The 21,170-nt window shown below is 40.0% G+C and overlaps 1 protein-coding gene across 3 annotated transcripts in view; it reads right to left on the bottom strand.

Annotated features, from left to right (window-relative positions):
• The window catches only part of XRCC5 (X-ray repair cross complementing 5), a 97,464-nt gene that overhangs the window by 5,962 nt on the left and 70,332 nt on the right, over positions 1-21,170 (bottom strand). For all 3 annotated transcript variants that reach the window (XM_007187879.2, XM_007187880.2, XM_057551208.1), the window contains 3 exons: positions 13,132-13,241; positions 11,386-11,482; positions 9,479-9,546 (listed from right to left, as the gene is read on the bottom strand). In XM_007187879.2, coding sequence (XP_007187941.1) covers positions 9,479-9,546; positions 11,386-11,482; positions 13,132-13,241 — 275 coding nt within the window. The remainder of the gene's footprint in view (positions 1-9,478; positions 9,547-11,385; positions 11,483-13,131; positions 13,242-21,170) is intronic.

Genomic DNA, 21,170 nt, shown 5'->3' with positions numbered 1-21,170 from the left:
ATCCATCCTCACACCAGAGTGGATGTTCTTGTAGCGTAAGTACATAACATGGTGGCAGAGACAAGGCTGCAGGAGTGAGTGTTTTTAAAAGGGAAGGTGGGAGGTGAAGCACGCCTCTCCTGGCAAGCATTCCTCAGGGTCAGTGTGCATGGAGCGTGCAGGTGGTGAGCGAGACTTTCAGCCCACTTGCTCCTGCAGTAGCTCCACCCAAGAGGGAAAGGTGTACTCACACGCACTTTCCTCACTTTCTCGACATGAAAGCATGGCAAGAACTGCTTTCCCTATATATCCCTGTGATTTCTATGGTACAATGGACATAATGGAGGCCTCGGAAACCTGAGATCTATAAATAGGCCTTGTTAGCACCTTGGACATGGCCAAGACAGGTTTTTTCTTTTGTTTTTTTTTTTTTAATTAATTAATTTATTTTTGGCTGTGTTGGGCCTTCGTTGCTGTGCGCAGGCTTTCTCTAGCTGCGGCGAATGGGGGCTACTCTTCGTTGCGGTGCACGGGCTTCTCGTTGCGGTGGCTTCTTTTGTTGCGGAGCACAGGCTCTAGGCACACGGGCTTCAGTAGTTGTGGCTCTCAGGCTCTAGAGGGCAGGCTCAGTAGTTGTGGCACACGGGCTTAGTTGCTCCGCGGCATGTGGGATCTTCCTGGCCCAGGGCTTGAACCCGTGTCCCCTGCACTGGCAGGCAGATTCTTAACCACTGCACCACCAGGGAAGCCCCTGACAGTTTGTTTTTGACTCAACATCCCTCCTGGACTTTTTCCTCCTCAGTCAAAACCATCTCATCATTCATTAACTTCACTTTTGACTGAGAGATTAAGGAATTTATCTTCTTCTAAGGACATTTATAAATCTTTCCACAGCCCTCTGCTGACCCTGAACTGGGCTGTGTTCAGCGCTGGGCACCTACGGTTTAGGGGACAGAAAATGCTAGCAGTGGGCACACAGCCTGGAACAGAACTGTAATGCAGCACCCATATCATTAATTCTATTTATTCTGGTTGATTTTTAATAAAGATATCTGAGGACCACATAGAGATACATGAATAAGAAATTCATACTGTATTTGCATATGGTTTACATTTAAAGCTTAAACCTTGCTCTTAGATTCCCAAATTAATCTTTACTTATGATTCTAATGATTATCAATATTAAAAAAGAAATTTTTATTTTGTTCCTCTCCTCTCCTACTCATGATCATTAACCTCCACATGGTTCTCCCTGCAGCAAGAATACCAGCGCAAAGGACAAAGACTGATCCAGCCGGTGAGGAGTGAATAAAAGGTAGAGCTGTGTCTTACCATACGCCTCTGGGGGGCTACAGATGACCGGCACCTTCAAACACAAGCTCCATGGTCTCAGTGTTTCTGTAGTCCACTATATCTTTTATTATCCCTTAGAAACTTGACACATGGTAGGTATTTATTGATGAATCTAGAAAATTCCTAATGTTTTTTGGCACACAGCCTCTAAAAGCTCTAATTCCCATTCCCTCCTCACCTGCAAAAGCCCCTTTCACACTGCAATTACAGGATAAATGAAGATAGGACTGTCTGCACAGTATGACCATGGTATATACAATTAAACACAAATGGCATGTCTCTGAGATGAGGCCAAGCTCCTAGGAAGAAAGGCACGGCAGCAAACAAACTTCCATTTCCATCAAGTGCTAAACATCTGCAACTGATTTCCTGACAGATCTGCTTCACATTTCTGCTCAAGCAAATTACAGCTAAAAGCTGGGCTGCCATCCATTATCCTCCCCAAAGCCCCAGGCGAGGCTGATCTCTTACACATATCACTCCTTACCATCAGAGTTTTTAACTACAAGTAATTTCCAGGCTGTGCAGTGACAGGGAAGCTAGAGATAAGGACTGGCCTGTTTTCTCAATAAAAGCAACAGGTTCTCTGAACGCAGCCGAAAGGGGCACAAGTCAACTCTTGACTTTTCTTATGTTCTTTCTCTCTGCAATATGCTGAAAAAGCAGAGAATAAACAGAAAGAACAGTTGTGTGACACAGTCCTCCATCCTCAAACCACCATCATTTACTTGGGGTTACCAAGAAAGACCCTCCTTACTTGGAGATCTTTATGAAATGGATAAACTACTACTTCTCAGGTACACCGAAATACAATCCTGGCCACAAGCAGAGAAACTGCATCAATAACCTCTATGTAGAAGTTTCCAGTCCTATTCCTCCATAAGACTAAAAACTAAAAATCAGCTTGTCCTCAGACCCTTACCAATTCCCAAATTGAAAACACATGGCCTCCACCGGGCTTATTCCAACACCATCAGGTGATTCCAAAGAATCACCCATAATCCAGATACACAAAAGCATCAGGAAGAATGAAAATCTGCTTGCATGTATTTTGTCTAAAATGACACACACTTAGGTTTCATCAATGCTATTTTCATGCTATAAAGGCAATACAGTGCAGCAGAGAAATCCTGCAAACTAGTGTGGAGGAAAGAACCATAACCTAAGCACTGCCCATTCCTCAGTAACCCTGGGCAAGCCACCTGGCCTCTCTATAACTAGTCTTCCTCAAAAATAAGATGGGAATACTACTACTGACCCTATCTATTTCATGGGGTTGTATTGCTTCTCAGGTAAAATAAAGTATACAAAAATGCTTTGTGGTACTGTAGATTTTATGTTCCAATTCCTAGGAATACACCCAATACATGTCTACCAAATGATAGGTATAAGAATACCCACAGCATTTTTATTCACAATTCCCAAAGTTTGGAAACAATCAAATGTCCATCATTAGGAGAATGGATGAATAAATTGTGGTACAGCCATAAAAGTGAATACTACCTAGCTATAATAAAGAATGAACAATTTTAACATCATGGATGAATCATAAAAGGCATGATTCCAATTATGTGAAGGTTAAGACAGGCAAAATGACTCTCAAGTGACAGATGTCATCAGGGAGCCTTCTGAGGTGTTGGAAATGCTCTTTATTTTGATCTGGGTGGTGGGTACTCAGATATATGAGCATGTAAGAATTTATCAGTGTACACATTTAAGATTTGTGCATTTACTGTATGTTCCACCTCAAAAAAATTTTTAAATTGTATCTTAAAAGTATCAAGCTCTAAACAAATATAAGGTAACACTGTGATATTTTAATTATCGCTTTTCTCATACTAACATACAGCACAACTACACTAGAGATTTAAGGCAGAAAAGGAAATTGGAAAAGAGCAAAGAAAAAGGTCATGGGGTCCAACAGCGGCCAGCAGTTAGAGAAAATTGTTCTCAAGAAATGATTCTTAAATTTTATCTTATAATCCTTCACAAGGTTTTGGAGATCTCTTCTGAAAGAGGGAGCATGAGCTTCTTTTCTTTATGTACATGCGGCTGGTGGCATTCTAAGGCGGAGGCATGGAGATGACTATAGTAGGAGTCCAGGGTCTGGGCTCTAGGCAATTCAGCTAGCCATGAACTTGTTGTGAGACACTGAGAAAGTCAACTTCACATCTCTAGACTGCATCTAGAAAATGACCAGATCACTAAGCTTTGAGCATCTGTGATGCTACGATGGAAAAAAATCAATAAATGTCAACAACAAAAAAGAAGGCTAGATTAGGCAGCTATAAGGAAAACAAGTGCTAACATGATGCTTTCTCCCCCATAGATTTTGTATCAAATGATTGTTTAGACATAGCTCAGCATCCTGGAATCCCGTGAGAAACGATATTCCAAAGCCATGGGAAGAAATCCTCTTTCCCCTCTGTGCTCTTAATATGGAGTAAAAAGAATGGAGGACTGGGGGTCAGTCCAATAACTGGATTCCTGGCCAGTGACTTACTATGAGATCTCAGACACATCATTTTACGTCTCAGCCCTAAGCTTCTTCATATATAAAATAAGGAGTTTGGCCTAGATCAGTATTTTTCAGGTTCTGTTCCTTGAGGTCCTGAGGGTTCTTCCAAGTCCCGTGGGCATGGGTAACCCCAATTTGCCACTCCCGCTGCCCATCAAGTGAGAACCATCACCTTTCTCTGTTTTATCTATCAGGCTTTCTTGTTAAGCTTTCAGTTTTAAGAAATAAAAACTCAGCTGGGAGAGCATTAGGATTCATTCCAGCTGAATAAAGTTCTACACAGCTTAACCACTATCCTCCGCCTTAGTGAAGGCTCTGACTGGTTTAAATTCTTTTGGCCCAGGGCGTCTCAGCAGCAGCACCCTTTGTAGTGGGGGCCTGCACCCACTAGGAGGCAGTAGCACGCCGCCTGCTGTAACCACCCAGAATCTCTGGACAATGGCAATGTCTCCTGGGGAACAAAATCACTCTTGGCTGAGAACCACTGTTCTAACTCTAACACAGGTTAGTAGGACAAAGTTAAAAGAAACTTTTTTTTTAATAAAGAAGATAAACTTCAAATGAAGAATCAGCTTATCTCGACCTTTCACAAGTCCAGGTCTCTCACTGAGTGTGGTTCCCAGATGCTCCTGGAATGTGCCAGGATAAACAGGCACACCTCCTACCCACCACAGAACCATGCCCTGTGAATGAGCTGACGGAGGAAGGGTGCACAACAAGGCCCATCCAGGTTGTCGCAAATGGCAGGATTTCCATCTTTTTATGGCTAAGGAGTATTCCACTGTATATGTATACCACATCTTTATCCATTCATCATCGATGGGCACTTAGGTTTTTTCCATATCTTGGTTATTGTAAATAATGCTGTGGTGAACAAAGAAGTGTATATATCTTTTTGAATGATGGACCTTGAGAGTATTACGCTAAGAGAAATAAGTCAGAGAGAGAAAGACAAATAGTGTATGATTTCATGCATATGTGGAATATAAAACAAAAACAAAACAAAATAAATGAACAAACCAAACTAAACAAAAACAAACACACAGATACAGAGAATAGAGTGGTGGTTACCAGAAGGGAAGGCATGAGGGGAGGGCGAAATGGGCAGAGGGGGTCAACTGTATGGGGATGAATGGAAACGAAACTTCTGGTGGTGAGCATGCTGTAGTGTATACAGAAGTCGAAATATAACGTTGTCCACAGAAATTTACATAATGTTACAGACCAGTGTTAACTCAATAAATATAAATAAACAAAATAAAGCTGGAGCAAAAAAATATATAAAAGACCTTATCAAACATGGCATGTCTAACAATAAAATGGTATGTCTAACAATAAAAACTAGAAACAGAAAAAGTTAAATGAAAGAATTCACAGGTTATAATGACAATAAACATGAATGAAAAAGAGGGGTAATATTTATGTCTAGGCTTCGAAATGAAATAGAGGTATCAGTTATTGAAAAGAAAAGTGACTGTCTAAGCTTATGTCATGAAAGAACTTTCTCTATTTCTGCAGCAAGGCTGACGTACCTATATTTCTCAAAGAATCATAAAATCCACATATTTCTAGAATACACTGAGGGAAACAGCTCTCCTTAAGAGGTATAAGTGTAAAGTTATGATTTAATTTTCATTTAAAATGGACATCCTGAATAGTTATTTCCTTTCAAATCATCAACATTTAATAGCAATAATGTGACAGTTACTAACTTTATATAACTTACGGTAAATATCTTGAAAGAATTTTAATGGACTATGAGGATTGTTCTCCAATCTCTGATTACAGCCAAGTTTCCTTAAATGATTATTTGGTAAGTGGCCAAACTTAACACTTGCTTTGGGACTTCCCTGGTGGTGCAGTGATTAAGAATACGCTTGCCAATGCAGGGGACACAGGTTTGAGCCCTGGTCCGGGAAGATCCCACATGCTGCGGGGCAACTAAGCCCGTGTGCCACAACTACTGAGCCTGCGCTCTAGAGCCCACGAGCCACAACTACTAAGCCCACGTGCCACAACTACTGAAGCCCACACGCCTAGAGCCTGTGCTCCGCAACAAGAGAAGCCACCGCAGTAAGAAGCCCACGTACTGCAATGAAGAGTAGCCCCCACTCGCCTCAACTAGAGAAAGCCCGTGTGCAGCAACGAAGACCCAACGAAGCCAAAAAAACAAAAAACAAAAAATAAATAAATAAATTTAAATAAATAAATAAAAACACTTGCTTTGAAGAAAATGTAAATGAATATTTCAGTGTATGGCCAAAAGTGATTACACTTCCATAACTTACCTAAGAGAAAAAGCTGAAGCATGTCTCTCCTATTAAAACCACAAGGAATCAACTTCCTTGAGCCAGAATCTCACTAATTCTCCCCATTATCATCTGTATGTACACTTTCCCTTCCACATTTCTCTCCAAAAATCAACAGGTGCCATTTTAAAATATTTTTAATATAAAGGATTAAGTTTTCATTCTGAAAAAAAAATGAAGGGTTCATGTGATACTGAAGCAGACACAAAAGCATAACTGCAAGTCAGACACGACAGAGTGTGCGCTGAGGGTGAATCACAACAATGGGCTCCACTCTGCTGTGTTTACCATGTTTTCTTCCTATTCAAACATGGTGATGTTTTCAGAGTTGCCTTAAACCGCAACCAACTGAAATCAGTTCTGTTGATATTAGAATCATGTAAGGACACCAGCCCATATCTAGTCTTAACTGAAACTCCTCTCTGCAGCTTCATTACCAGACATTAAAATTCCTGATGGTTAGGCTCTGTGCCCTTAAATTCCAAAGATGATACTGCATTTGCAACAAAGACTAAGCCCCACACATTTGCAAGCAGCACACTATCCCTTCCTAGATTTCTTTCTTTTCTAATTTTCTGGAGTCACTTAGCTGTGACACCTTTGGTTAAGAGGTACTGCTGGGAGGAAAGACTACCTTTTTTAGGTCAGTGTTTTCCTCTTCCTCCCAAAACTGTAATGTGTACTCAACTCTCACCTGGATGATAGGTGTTTTTTTTTTCATGCAATGACTAAAATTATTTGCCTTGACTTATTTTACCTGTTTAGCAAAAACTGACTGATAAGCTTTCACACTATGTGATTTTATGTGTCAACTTGGCTACACTATGGTGACCAGCTGCTGTGTCAAACACTAGTCTAGAGGTTTCTGTGAAGGTATTTTGTAAATGCGACTAAAATTTACAATCAGCTGACTTTAAGTAAAGAAGGTTACCCTTGGTAATGTTGGTAGGCCTCATCCAATCAGTTGAAGGAATTCTGCCTCTGGACTGTAATAGAAAAATCCTGCCTGAATTTCCAACTTGCTGGCCTGCTCTACAAATTTCAGATTTGCCAGCCCCAACAATTGTGTGAGCCAATTCCTTAAAATAAATCAGTCCCCACCACCCCCATACACACACACACACACACACACACACGTATTCTATTGGTTCTGTCTCTCTGAAGAGTCCTGAATAATGCATCCTAGTTCAACGGGGAAAGATTATCATGCCATTGTATAAAATAACAAATAGAAATAGAACCAGTTAAGTGGCACTCTGAAGCCCAAGGTACTCAGTCCTGACTGTGGCAGAAGGGGGTACAGACACCATAGAACCCCTTCTGAGACAATAATCAGCATCTTGGAGTATGCTTTTTTTTTTTTTAAATCCTTTTAAACGTGATTGTTTTATTGAGCTTATATAGGTTTAAAAATTCAATTATTTCCCCTTGAAGCATGAGGATGGATAGCTTCACTTTAACTAAGCCCTAACATCAGCCCATCTAGCCAAAAGACATTTAACAAGACGAGTGATGTTTTTTACTCTTATATAGCAGTCCATGTGGCCTTCTAATCCCAACCTGGTAGTGGCGAGGAGGCAGAATTCCTTACATCCTTCCTCTGAAAATGGCTGCTCCTACTTGAGCACCTCAAGTATCTGGAAACCTTCATTAACTGATGCTTATTATGAAGTTTAAAATTAGGCAAAAAAGGCCTCTGCGTAATTGTACTTCATAAATATTCATCTACTATGTATGCCTCACTGGATGTAACTCTCGTGGGGACTGTGGTTAACAGTGCAGAGGGCTTGGCCTCTGTTCGCCCAGGCTCTTCCTATCCCAGGATCCAGGGCCGTGGGCAGCTTATCTAAGAAGACAACATGGAGGATGTTTTTTAAATTCTGGGATCTTACTTCCTGAAAGTGGGGCCCATATCTGTTCTTTAACAAAGTGCTTTTGCCAGGCAAAGTGCTTAATAAAAATTCTTGTATACTCTAACTTCTCTGCCAAACAATATTATGGTTTTTGCCAAGTGCATTTATTGAGCTGAAAATTCAAGGTATTTAAAATCTGGCCTGAATTTAGCCGTAGATGAACATCTCCAGCCTTGTTTCTGCCATTTCCTTAGATTACTGCCCACCAGTCCCAGACCAAGCTCTCCCTTAGCTTGGTAGTTAATTTTTGAGTCTCCAGTATTTCCTTCTACTACCTTGTAACTGGCTGTTTGAGTTTCTAGAGGGCGGGGTGCTGTCTTATCATCGAGAACAGTGCCTAGGAAACAGCACAGGCTTAGCACATAACTGACAGCTGCCAGGTGTGGTACTAGCAGGGCTGGGTCAACCAGTGACTATAAATGACACTGAATGTTACGAACCATATACTTTTGAGCTACTCAATTTAACTTCATTAAACTTTCATCACAAATCTGAGGTATAATGAAAGACTACTGAGCTAAATAGCTATATGTTTTTGACTCATAACTGAAATCAGATTCAATGCTCATACATCAAGCAGGAAGACACCAAGCATATTGACCATTTGTGTCAATATGAAGTTCATGGGGTCTGCATACATGGGGTGTTCTACTGTAAAGACCTAGATATGCCTTATATGTTAGAATACCACTATTGTTCTACCTTGTTGCACATCACAATCATCTGAGGGGCTTTAAAAACTCAAAATCATGCCCAAAACCCATCTCAGACCAACAGAACCTCAGGGGAGAGAGAGAGGTGCCTGTCATCAGTATTTTTTCTTTTTAAATAGTTCCCCAGGTGACTAATGGGTGGCCTGGGTGGGAATCACTGGGCTGGATAGATTTCCTAGCCTTAACCAGGGTCTAGGCTAAGCGTGGTGTATACTACGGACCGGGAACTCTAGAGGTACTGAGTACTAGAAACACTAATCTAGTTACCCTTAGAATTTTACTTCTTCAAGAAAGAATGGGCATCGGGACTTCCCAGGTGACGCAGCGGTTAAGAATCCACCTACCAATGCAGGGGACATGGGTTTGAGCCCTGGTCTGGGAAGACTCCACATGCTGTGGAGCAACTTAAGCCCGTGTGCCCCAACTACTGAGCCTGCGCTCTAGAGCCCGCGAGCCACAGCTACTGAAGCCCACACACCTAGAGCCCATGCTCTGCAACGAAGAGTAGCCCCTGCTCGCTGCAACTAGAGAAAGCCTGCACGTGGCAACGAAGACCCAACACAGCCATAAATGAATGAATGAATGAATGAATGAATGAATGAAATTTTAAAAACAAAAAAGGAAGAATGGGCATCAAGAAAATAATATCCACTGCAGTAATTCATCTAAAGACAGGGAGCTACCCCTCAATACCTTTTTGGCTTCCTCAGCAGTAACAGAGCTTCCAGAGGCTTCATCTTTGGTGATCAGAGTAATTCCATCTAGAAAGTAATTCACAGAGTAAAATTCAAGTACAAAGAATCAATCCCAATCCCACCTTCCTTTCCACCACACCTCCTCCCATCTTTGCACTGGAGATTTTTAGAACTGTAAAGGTGCTCTCCTCTATAAGAAATATAAAGCTTTATTAAAGGCACTCAACTCACATTGCTCCTCCCATCTGACGTTGCCCTTCTCCTGTTTCTGCTTATATAAAGTGAAGGGTACATCGCAAATGCTACCGGCTGTGTGCAGTCTTTCTTGATTGACTCTCCCCTTTAGAATTCTCAGATCAGTTTGTTTATCCCTTTGAAATGGCTCTCATCATATCGTATCCTGTATAACTATTCGTACATATTTTATCCCTCCTAACAGATTATACTTTTCTCTAGGGCAGGGACTATGCTTTATTCATCTTTATACTCCCCTCAATGTAGTACATAGCAGGAGCTCAGTAAATAAATGAAAATTGAACAACTATACTTTGGTCCAAACCCATGAGGTACCAAATATGGGAATCTGCAGACGTTTTGACTTCTAGTAGTGTTACTGGCTATTGATGGAATGGCAAGAGAGCTAAGGTCAGGAGGAAACATGCTCTTACAATGAATGGCCTTGTCTATCATTTAGCACAGTACATCGAGTTTAGCTCAGTGAGAGCAAATCAAGGATAGAAAATTTACCCTTTAGTTTTCTCTTCTTCCTAAGATTTTCTTCTGCCTCAGATGGCTGATGCATGAAACGCTTTCAGAAAAGCACATGCATTTAACATCCATTTGCACCTAGAAATGGCACAGGTCATGTGTATTCTCTCAATAGGTTATAGGCTCTTAGAAAATATGTATCTTGTGTGTGTCCTGCAAGTTTCTTTTCAGCAAGCAATATGCTAGAGGTATTCAATAAATACCAAAACCAATCTCTTTCATCTATTGGGTCGGCAGCAGAGACACAAAAGCGATTTGAATAAGCCCCACTCACCACCTATTCTAATAGCTTTTGCTCCCCAGTGTAGAAGTTAAAGGGCTGAAAAATTAACTGTCAGAGAAATGGTTGCCTGAGTGATGAAAAGCTGCCTGTTAGAAGCTGGATAGATAGGAATGCGACTCCTTTTATACAGAATTTGCATAGAAAGACGGGTTGAAACTAATTTGGGGGGCTCTACTTCAAGTACAAAGTTTCATACTTTGCAACATCATTGTTTTCATAATATGTACTTTTAATAGGTAATATCTTATATTGTGGTTCTGAAAGAAAATCAAGTCAGGTTAAAGAAAATGGGCAAAGGACATGACGGAAATCAAACATCAAGCCTAAAATTGAAAGGTTTGCCCTCTCTCTACGATGAATTTGCATTGGTCACTGTGAGTAAGTGAGGAACTGAATGGCTTTGGTGCGTGAAGATGCTGGTCAGCTGATATGGAAAGCCAAAGAACACGGCAATGAAAGGCAGAGGAGGGGAAAGTGTGGGGGAGGTCGTGAAAGTGCTGTGGGTCCAGCAGGGCTGACAGGTCTAAGAGTCGGGGAAAGGGGGCAATGTCGGCCCGCACGGCTTCTTCACTCATCCAACAGAAAGGCGTAATCTCTGAAAGGGTCACGCTGCACAACGAGCCTAAGATGGGACTTATATGTTTACTTATTATTTATCACTTTGTATTTATGCTTATTAAGCAAAATTTTTAGTTCACTGAATCCTGAGCGTTTCCCAAATCCACGTGGAAAAATCCACATGGAAAGTTATCAGGTCCTCACATAACACATCACACAATATAATTTCTATTTAGAGTTTATACTTAGAAAAAAATAGCGTAAGTATTTGGATAAAAAGACAAATGACACCTTACCTTGGATGACAATTTCCCAGAAATGATTTAATTGTTTAACTTCCACTTTCTCTCGAAGGGCTTTCAGGAAACTGTTAAAGTGCTGCTCTTCTGAAAACTGTGGTAGCATGTGGAGGTAGAGGAGGTGGCAGGTCAGAGCTCATACAGAAACGTAATTCATCCCCAGACCAAAGCAGTACATATACAAGAATCCACCATATTTATTAAAAATGTACAAAATGTTCTTCTTTGGTAAATGGGAAACTGGCATTTCAAATTTCACCTTCATTTGCTGGGAGCCAGAAATCTTTCCATCTGTTAAAGGCACAGAAATTTCCATAGCCACACAGTTTCTTTGGTGGCCTGGCACTTTGTTTTTTAAGTTTTAGTATAGACAAAGTCAAACAAAGACAGAGTAATTTAGTGGGATGCTTGTGTACCCATCATCCAGCTTCTACAACTGTTAAGTCGGCAAATCTTGTTTCATCTATACCCTCATCTTCTCCCACAACCCTTGGATTGTTTTGAAGCAAATTTCAATCACATTAGCTCATCTATAAATATTTCAGTATGCAATATCTAAAATATAGAGACATTAAAATATTCACAAAAATTAATAACAGGAGCAAATAACCAGTCACATTTTCCCAACTTACTTCCTTTTTCTTTCTTTTTACATTTTTAGTTTAAAAAGGTCATTAAGATTGATTGATATGTCTCTAAAGTCTCTTTGGATCCTCCTCCATCTCCTTCTCTCTCTCTCTTTTTTGGAATCCAATGACCTGGTACTCTAAAGGACATGTGGTGGCAACAGTGCACAGAAGTGTTATCAGACACTCCATCCAGCCTGCAGGGCGGGGGGTGGGGGGGGCGGGCATGGGGTAGGGGGCGCTAAAAAACCATTTTCACTACCTTTTCATCTAAGCAAATCTTTCTCCACCTGACTGAGTCATCCTTAGTCTTATACTGACTCTACTTTGCCAAAATTTTGGTTTTTTATCTGTAGGGCATTTGGATTATCTACTTCTGAATCTTTTATCCCATTCTAATTTGAACAATTTTCTCATTTTCTTATCATTCTTTGTAACTACCTAAACAATTCAAGAAGTAATTTGTTCATTTACTCAGCAAATATGTAATAAGCACCCACATAAGAACTAATGTACACTACAACCGTGCCTACTTTAAAAATATACTTTCTAATTTCAACTTGCTCACTCTCGTCTCGAGTTTATGTATAAAAGCCTAGAAATAATTTGGAAGATTTTTAGATGCGTTTTCTAATATTCCTACTAAAACAAACAGAAAACCCCACAAAAGGTGGGACAGGAGTGCTGAGTTATTAATTGTCAGTGTTCTTTTTTTCCTGGCATTCAGATCCCTACTTCTGTCTTCATCAAATCCTTCTCAATAATTACACAACTATATTTTTTCCATCCATTTCCCTAAAATAGCTAGTCAAATAGAATACAATACAATAGAAATTTCATTGGCTCCCTAAATAGAAATCATAAAGCCAGGGCTATAAAGTGTAATAAAAAGCTAACTCCCAGGGATAAAAGATCCCACTCACCCACACATCTTTATTCCTCCTCAGAAATGACACCAATAGCAAAATGAGTTAGTCATTTCTACTTCCTTGGCATACGCTGCTCTTCACAGTAAGGATGATTATTTCCAAAGCCCAGGCTTATTTGTGGGGTGCTGTGTGTCTCTCCCCTGTGATGGTGACCAACTGGTTAGGAAGAGGACACAGGATAGCATTACCTGAATGGCTTCTTCCCGGAAGACTCTGATACAGTCCATGCTCTTCATAAAATACAGTGTTTCGTTAGTATCCAAAAACTGCTCAATGTGATTTATTAACTGGTGACTTGCTAGAACATAAGACAATAAATTTATTTTCCTTGATTTGAGTGATGCTTGTTAGAGAGAATGTATGCTCTTGTGTGCTAGTAAGTATGTGTTATGGATCAAAAGCCTCGTGGTCCATATGCACAAAAGCCATTTTTCTTGTAAGGGGGTGGATGGGAAGGAAAGAGGAGATGCAAAACGCTGACTTCAAAAGTCTACATTTAGAAAGTCTGCATAATACTTATTGACATTTGACAAGAAATAAAATTTCTAAAATGCTTAGAATTATAGCTAAATGTTCCTTTTGGAATTTCAAACACTAAGCTGTTGCTGCTTTTTATTTTCCCCCCACAATTCAGGGGTCATTTGGGTATTTCAAAACTGCCTTTCCTGATACAGTCATAGAAAATAGATTTTCTATTCCCTCCCCTAATTCCACTCAGGATAAATGTCAAACAGTATCACACAATGAAAAATAATGAGCCAGGGACACTCCATCTTCTTCCAATCACAGGTCGAATTAGAAAAGACCAGCTGTCATCTTAATTTCATAAAATCCTTTTAGAATGGAAAATCATTGTTACATATCTTCTGCCCTTAGCTGAATCTGAATAGTCTCTAAGTTACTCAGCACTCTACAAAGCCATGAATACTTAACAATAATGGTCAGCAGGCAACATCATAAATGCTACAGGAAGAGGAAATGCGTTAATAATGTTATAGTTTCCAAGGTGGCTTGCAACTTGAGACCACCTCATAAACAAAAACACAAATATTCTTCATAAAAAAAAAGCGGAGGAAAATAAAAGCATAAAGTCATCAGGGAACTTAAGTTGCTGAGCAGATCAAAATGGACACTTACGATCTGTGTGGAAGAACAAAGCAAGGAGATGTGCACAGTCATGGCCTAAAGGCTCACTCACTTGTCCCCTGAAACTGCTTGCTAGCTGGCTGTTCAGCAATTTGTGCTGAATGGTCAAGACATTGTAAGACTGCAGGTCTGCCATCGTCGCGGCCTCATCCAAGCATTCTCATAGCTATGGACGTGTGTGCGTGCAGTACTGATGAAAACTACTTTCAAGGCTTGCCTATCAAGGCCCAAGGCCACTAACTGAATCACAGTGGCCTGAGCATTGCTCAATGCCTTATGGAAGACATGAAATGAGGTGCCATCGACGCACTTCCTAAGGATCCTGCAGCACGTGAAAAGGATTAAAAAACTGGACAAAGTATTTCCTAATACAATAACTTTGCAGCAAGAGAAAATATCCCCAGTAACCATTTCATCTTTTCTACCAACTAGGAGATTATGATCTCTATTACAATAAAGTACTTAACCAACTTGAGGGATTAAAGAAACACTTCCCTGCAATCTCAGAAATCTTTACCAATGCATCCTGCAGCAGTGAATTAATATCCAACTACAATTCAAAGGAGAGAAGGAATGTTTGGACGGGTCTTTTCAAACAAGGTAAATAACAGAACCCTGATTAGTAAGCAGAGCAGAAAACCATCAACAAGAAGCTCAAAGCAATAGAAGCTATCTCCCTTTTTTTAGCCTGGAAAGGCGAAGTAACAGAAATGTTTGATATTTCCTATACCACTCAAGCAGCCTGCCTTCTCAGACAGTCTGATATGAAGTTCACTCAGCGTTTCATATCTGTGCACAAATAAGAGCCTTTACAAGCCAAGGGCAGTAATCCCGGAGATGCCAAGTTTCTCATTTCTTTTGAAATGTGAATAAGGAATCTCAGCAAGCTATAATGTAAATATTTCTCTTTGCTTGATTTAGTGATTATTTTAATTGAGCCTAGTACATATTTACTGTGTAACTGCTACGTATAAAATGCTGTGCTACATTCTATAGGAGATACAATTAAGTTGAAGATAAGATCCTTACCCTTGGGAAGTTTACAGTCTAACAGAGGATATAATACATATACACAAAAATAGTAACAGGAGGTAAATGTGAAGAAGGCTATTTGTGGTATGGAAATATATCAACTAGTCTGAATTCAAAAAAATCTTTGGTGATTATAAGAAAGCTTCATGAATTAACATGGCATTTTTGCTGGGCAATGAAAAACAGAATTTGGCTATCAGACAGCAAAAAACACAGTGAGCAAAAAGTATAAAGAAGAGAGATGGGGGCTCCCCTGGTGGCACAGTGGTTGAGAACCCTCCTGCCAATGCAGGGGACACGGGTTCGAGCCCTGGTCCGGGAAGATCCCACATGCCATGGAGCAACTAAGCCCGTGTGCCACAACTACTGAGCCTGCGCTCTAGAGCCCGCGAGCCACAACTACTGAAGCCTGTGCACCTAGAGATTAGGCTCCGCAATAAGAGAAGCCACCGCAATGAGAAGCCCACGCACCACAAAGAAGAGTAGCCCCCGCTCACTGTAACTAGAGAAAGCCCTCACGCAGCAATGAAGACTCAACACAGCCAAAAATAAATAAATAAATAAAATAAATTAAAAAAAAAAAGAAGAGAGGTGGGAAAGCACAGGGTGTATCTGGAGAAAAGTGCATGGTCCAGCACATGGAGTCCATGCACAGGAGTAGAGAAGAAAAAGGAGGAAAAATTAGACAGGAGAGGTGGGAGGAAAGGGAGTTCCAAGGAGGACGAACAATGTGTGCAAGGGGCCTGTGGCAGGATAGAGAAAGTGTAGGAAAAAAAGGGTTCAAGAACAAGCCTTTTAGGAACTGCAGCGTTTAGAGGTTGTACAGAGGAAAGGGAGCTGACAAAGGAGGCCAAGAAGGAATGGTCAAGGAGACAGGAAAAAGGAGGGTAAGGCAACACGGATACTGAGAGAAGAAATTATTTGAATAGGAGAATTGTCTACTGTGTTATAAAGTATTACATAAATAATATTATGTATAATTATTATATAAATTCTGCAAGGAAAAGAGTATAATGAGCACAAAAGATTAAGGACTGAAACTTAGGGTGTCCTTACACCCAGGAACCCATGAAACAAGAGACTGCTGAATTGCTTTGCAAAAAACACAGCTTCCAGACCCATTTTTATCTTGAAATATGATGGAATACATACACATACACACACACACACACACACACACACACAGTTGCCATCTTATAGAAAAAAATATTCAAAAGAAACTAAAATAAAGCAAGTGTAAAGCCAATAATCCATGTGCAATAACAGTATGGAAAAGAAAAGATACAAAGAAAAGAAGTAGGAGTCTCAATACCAAGTTTCCATTTAAGAATGAAGTCCTTATGTATTTGCAGGCCTATCTGGATTTAGTTTTCTTATTTACATGTTAGACTGTTCTGTTCTTTCCTCCAGAAGGTTCAGGAATGCAGGTACTAGATAAACATATCCAAACTTCTAATAAATCCAATGAATACACAGAACCAGATTTTGCCCTTCTAGGAATACTCAGTTACATGGCCTGTGCGTCTGGCCCATAATTCTGAATTCTGTCCCTCTACCTAGACTATTTTGTGGTTCACTGACTATAATGAATCATTTCACACCAGTGCATAGATGTGATGGATGATGCTTTAATATACTGAATATCAGAATGGGATGTGGATAAGGGACCTCTCATCCAAACTTTGGTGGCATTTCCCTGCCATTTTTAATAAAAGTAAAACGCAGAAATGGCTGAAAAAATAATCTGCTTTGACTCCCCCTTTCCCCCTACTCCTCATACAGGAAATGCCGATCATCAGGATGCTTTTCTCTGCTTCTACATCAATTACAGGGCTAAGGAATGGCCTGTCAGTGTTCATACTCAGTAAATCACAGCCCTAATTATAATTCACCAAAATGCTTTTCAGAATTAGCCAGAGGCTCAGTAATACTCATTAGCAGATAAAATAAAAAATGGCCATTGGAAAGGCCATCCATCTTAGGATACCAGGTCAGGCAAAGGCTGCCATTTATCTCAAGAAGTTTTCAAAAACAAGATGCCTATTCTGGATTTCAAAAGTTTCTGTTCTGGGTTTTGAGGTTTATAATAGGGACATTATATATTAACCCAGCATCTGACAGGAGTACAGATTGTCGATACATAAAATGAGTCAACACAATAATACTTTAATGTTATATTAAAATGTTATCAAGATTCAGAAGTGTTATGTAAGAGGAAAATGGCAGTGTTTCCTTGTTTAATCTCTTTAGAGAAAACATTCAACACCTTCCAAAGTCCTACAAAATGAGTCATCTCCCTTCTTGCTGCAGTCACAAACATCTGGGGCCATGTGCTTGTTGGCCTCTGACTTTACATTTACTTACTCCCTCTGTTCTCTGCAAAGTTGTTTCTAACAAAGTGAAAGGAAGTCATTTATTGTGGGTTTTTTTCCTCCATTGTACAGAGCCAAAAGAGCGGTAGGTTCATTCAACTGTCACACATTATATATAAAGGACTGGAAAACCATCTCAAATGATTTTGCTGAGCCCAGGCATCATTCAGGATGTTTCCCAGTTTACTTCTTCTCATGATCTCAATCAATGCCTTATGAGAATTTTACTTATTGAAGACGTGCACATTTTGCAGATGTCAGCAGTTAAATCATTTTTAAATGTCGAACAGTTTACATAGTCAATGGCATCTTTATAAAACAAAATAAGGTGACAATAAAGATCAAGCATTTAAATCAAATAAGTATATGATCAGGTCAGTCATTAAGAGAATTAAAAGGAATAACATCTATCAGCAGCAAATAAAAATCTAAGCAAGTAGTCCAGTCTGCCACCAATTAAATCCACATGTAAATTACAATCACTGTTTTAAAGCAAAAACTTAACAGGAAACACCTGCCTGGTAAGAAAACAAGTCTGTGTTTTAGTACAGGTTACAGAAACAGAAATCTGTCATAAAGAAGCTTCCTTGTGTCTCTTTACTATAGGATATAAATTGGCCACTGTGGTTAGAGGCTTTGTGTATTATTGGCCAGGGTCCAACCAGAAGAACAGAAATCACTAAATATTTAACCAGGAAATTTAATGCAGGCAACTGTTACACAGGTGATAAAGAACTATTAAGCCAACTGAGAATGGGTGCTGTAACCCAGAGATTAGGAACAGCAAGAAGCTCCTAGCACCCCTGGCACTGTGGAGGAAAAAAGAACAGAGCAGAAAAGAAATGAGAGGGGGTATAACTAAAGCTCAGGGGCCTGTCCTATGGGAGCCAAAACCATGGAGGACTTGGAGCTGCTGCCCTACTCGGTAAAGGAAAAAGAGAAATATCCTGGCTTCTCCCTCCTTCCTTACTTCCCACCAATCTCTCACACTGCCTGAACCCAGGAGGAAGCTAGTAGCTGTGGGAGCCTGGAAAATGCAACCTGCAGGGGCTGGACCTGCCCCAGTCCTCCCCCTAGACCTGGTACACACAGGGGAAGGGTGAGCTACATACACTTCCCTTTCCTTCAGGTTCAGGTTTACGGTGAAACACAGCCAAGGGGTTCCACACAATTGTGTTGGCCATGTTGATAAACCTGAGTAACTAGAAGTGACTGAACCCTTCCCATGGTATTCATGTCCTTTCAGGAGCAAATGCACTTCTGAAGATGTAAGTACAAAAAAAAGGTATCCTAAATATTTTTCCTCTACATGACATTGTACACTGATTTATTTCTTAACTACCCTTTCTGCTTCCACTTCCAAAAGAGTTTGGACCTAAGATCCCAAGAATTTGTCCTGAATGTCTGTGCTCCTTGGTCGGGTGTTACCCCCATTTTTAGTTTTGCAGTCTTTAATGAAATCTGCTTACTGGGGAAAAATAAACCACTGGTGGCAACAAAAGAAACTGAGAACTAGGGAAAAAGTATAAGCTTTATGAACCTGAAAGTGACATTCAATTGTTGTCTTATTTTTAAGCAGGTGGAGTAGACACAGCTCTGTCCTGCACTTTGCCTCTGCCCCACCCTTCCTTCCCCCTTTCAGAAACTGTTGTGCTAGATTCTTTGCCCCAGACTTCCTCATCTAGCAGGCAGAAGAAGTCGCCTGCCCCCCTTTTAAGAACAGAAGAAGTCAGTAGATATGACAGAGAATACCACAGCGGTAATATTATGCACAATCAGTAGCACAGGAAGTTGTACGAAGGTATATAAAGCGCCGACCGCTTCAACAGTACAGATACAGCCCTGGTTGTTTTTATTATTATTATTATTTTTCTTACCAATAACTAAAAAGCTCAATTAAAACCTCAACATTTAAGCTTCGTAAGTTTAGTCACAGCCCATTTTTTCCATGCTTAACGATTTTCTTATTAAATGCAGTCATTTCTCACAAATTGCACTAATAATAAGTCCTGCTGGGTGTTTTCCCCCCTTTTTAAATGCTAACTTTTCATTGATGTGTTAAATTAAAACCCCAGGCACAGGAGCAGAGTAAATGCAAAACCTTTATTGTTAGACTCCAATCCTGCGGACTATGAGATCTCTCTTGTTTTATTTTTGGAGTCCTACTGTGTAGCCACAGGAAGAAAGATTTTGAAGGTCTCTTGGTCTTAGCTCACTCTAGAAAAAAAGGTGATAGTGTAAGCTAATGAGAAACTAAAAAAATGGCATCTGGTTCAGCCCACTGCCTTCAAGACGAGTTTATGTAGGGAACATTATGACAAGTCTTTTTCATTCTGGATGAATAATATTTCTCATCTTAAATAACTTGGGTGTAAGACCAGACCTGTTCCCAAGTCAGCTGGAAATTTTTAAGTTTGCTGGCCAATGGGTGGGTTTCATGGCATTCTATGGTCTTCTAATTTTTTTTTTACTAAAAACACTCAATTTAACTATTAAAGACCCACTGAACATGTCCCATAAAACCTGAAGGTTATTAGTTCATATTTACAGGGCATAGAGCAGTTAACTAAAGAACATCCACTCTTTAGTCTAACTAATTCCTCCATTTCCAGAAAGAAGTGCACTTAAAGTAGTGCAAAACTGGGACATGATGCTAACATAAGAAAGAAACTAAAGGAAGTTCTTTTCATCAAATGAGGAAGTGATTTTTTTAGCTCATTTACATAATGTACATGCTATATGCTTGGCAGTATGCGTTGAGGTTGGGAGTAGGGAGTGGAGAGGGCAGAGAAAGAGCACCTCCATAATTTTCTTTTTTTCTTTTTCCATAATTTTCTAAGGTCCTAAAACAAATTCTAAAACTTGGTGAAGCATACTAAAATATGAGAATTTACTAAATACTAAAGTGATACAGAAGAATTCAGAACTTAACCGTCTAGACTTGATCCCATTCTAGATGAGTGGTAGGAGGGAGGCAGAACGCAAGATGACAGTAGTCCTGTAGTAATACTGTACTAATAGTGCTGTAGTAATTGTACAGTATCTGTCTAGCTTCATCCCTGAGTGGACGTCATCAAACTAATACAGGAAGTTGGCAGAAGGAACCAAGCAGCCATAGAAACAGTGCAGCCAAGAGAAGATGCTCTGGAACAGACCAATCTGGCAATGGGATCCAATTACAAGTTGGTAACTGAATGGAACTGAAATTCATGTATCAGCTGAAGAGATGCAGTGAGTGATGAGTCAGACTAGACTCCTCAGCAAGGGGAGAAGCAGGCGGCCACCAGCTGAATGTGCTTTTGTGGATGATGGAGGAGGGGAGGCAGCGCACAGTGGTTTACAAGGCCTCAAGAATTTGACTCATTCTTAAATGGAAATATCAAGTACCAGACATTTTCAAACCATATTCCATGTAGTAAATCTTCTTAAAAATTGGTAAATGATGATGTACTGTGTTTATATTGTACCTTTCCTTAAGGACCCCTCACTTTTTTTCTTTCATTTTTTTAGTCTTTTTCTGATTTTGTGAAGAAAGTTGTATAATATTCTAGAGCTCAAAATACAGAGATGTTATTTTTCTCTACTTCTTCTTCGATGAGGCTAAGATTTATAAATCAATCCAGAGAACCTGAGGATTAGTTCTGTTGTAATTCAAAAATTCAAATCGTTATTATTAA

The sequence above is a fragment of the Balaenoptera acutorostrata genome, chromosome 8 (genome assembly GCF_949987535.1).
Source record: "Balaenoptera acutorostrata chromosome 8, mBalAcu1.1, whole genome shotgun sequence".
Classification (NCBI taxonomy): domain Eukaryota; kingdom Metazoa; phylum Chordata; class Mammalia; order Artiodactyla; family Balaenopteridae; genus Balaenoptera; species Balaenoptera acutorostrata.
The sequence above is the reverse complement of the archived record's forward strand: the minus strand, read 5'-3'. Positions and strand labels throughout refer to the sequence as shown.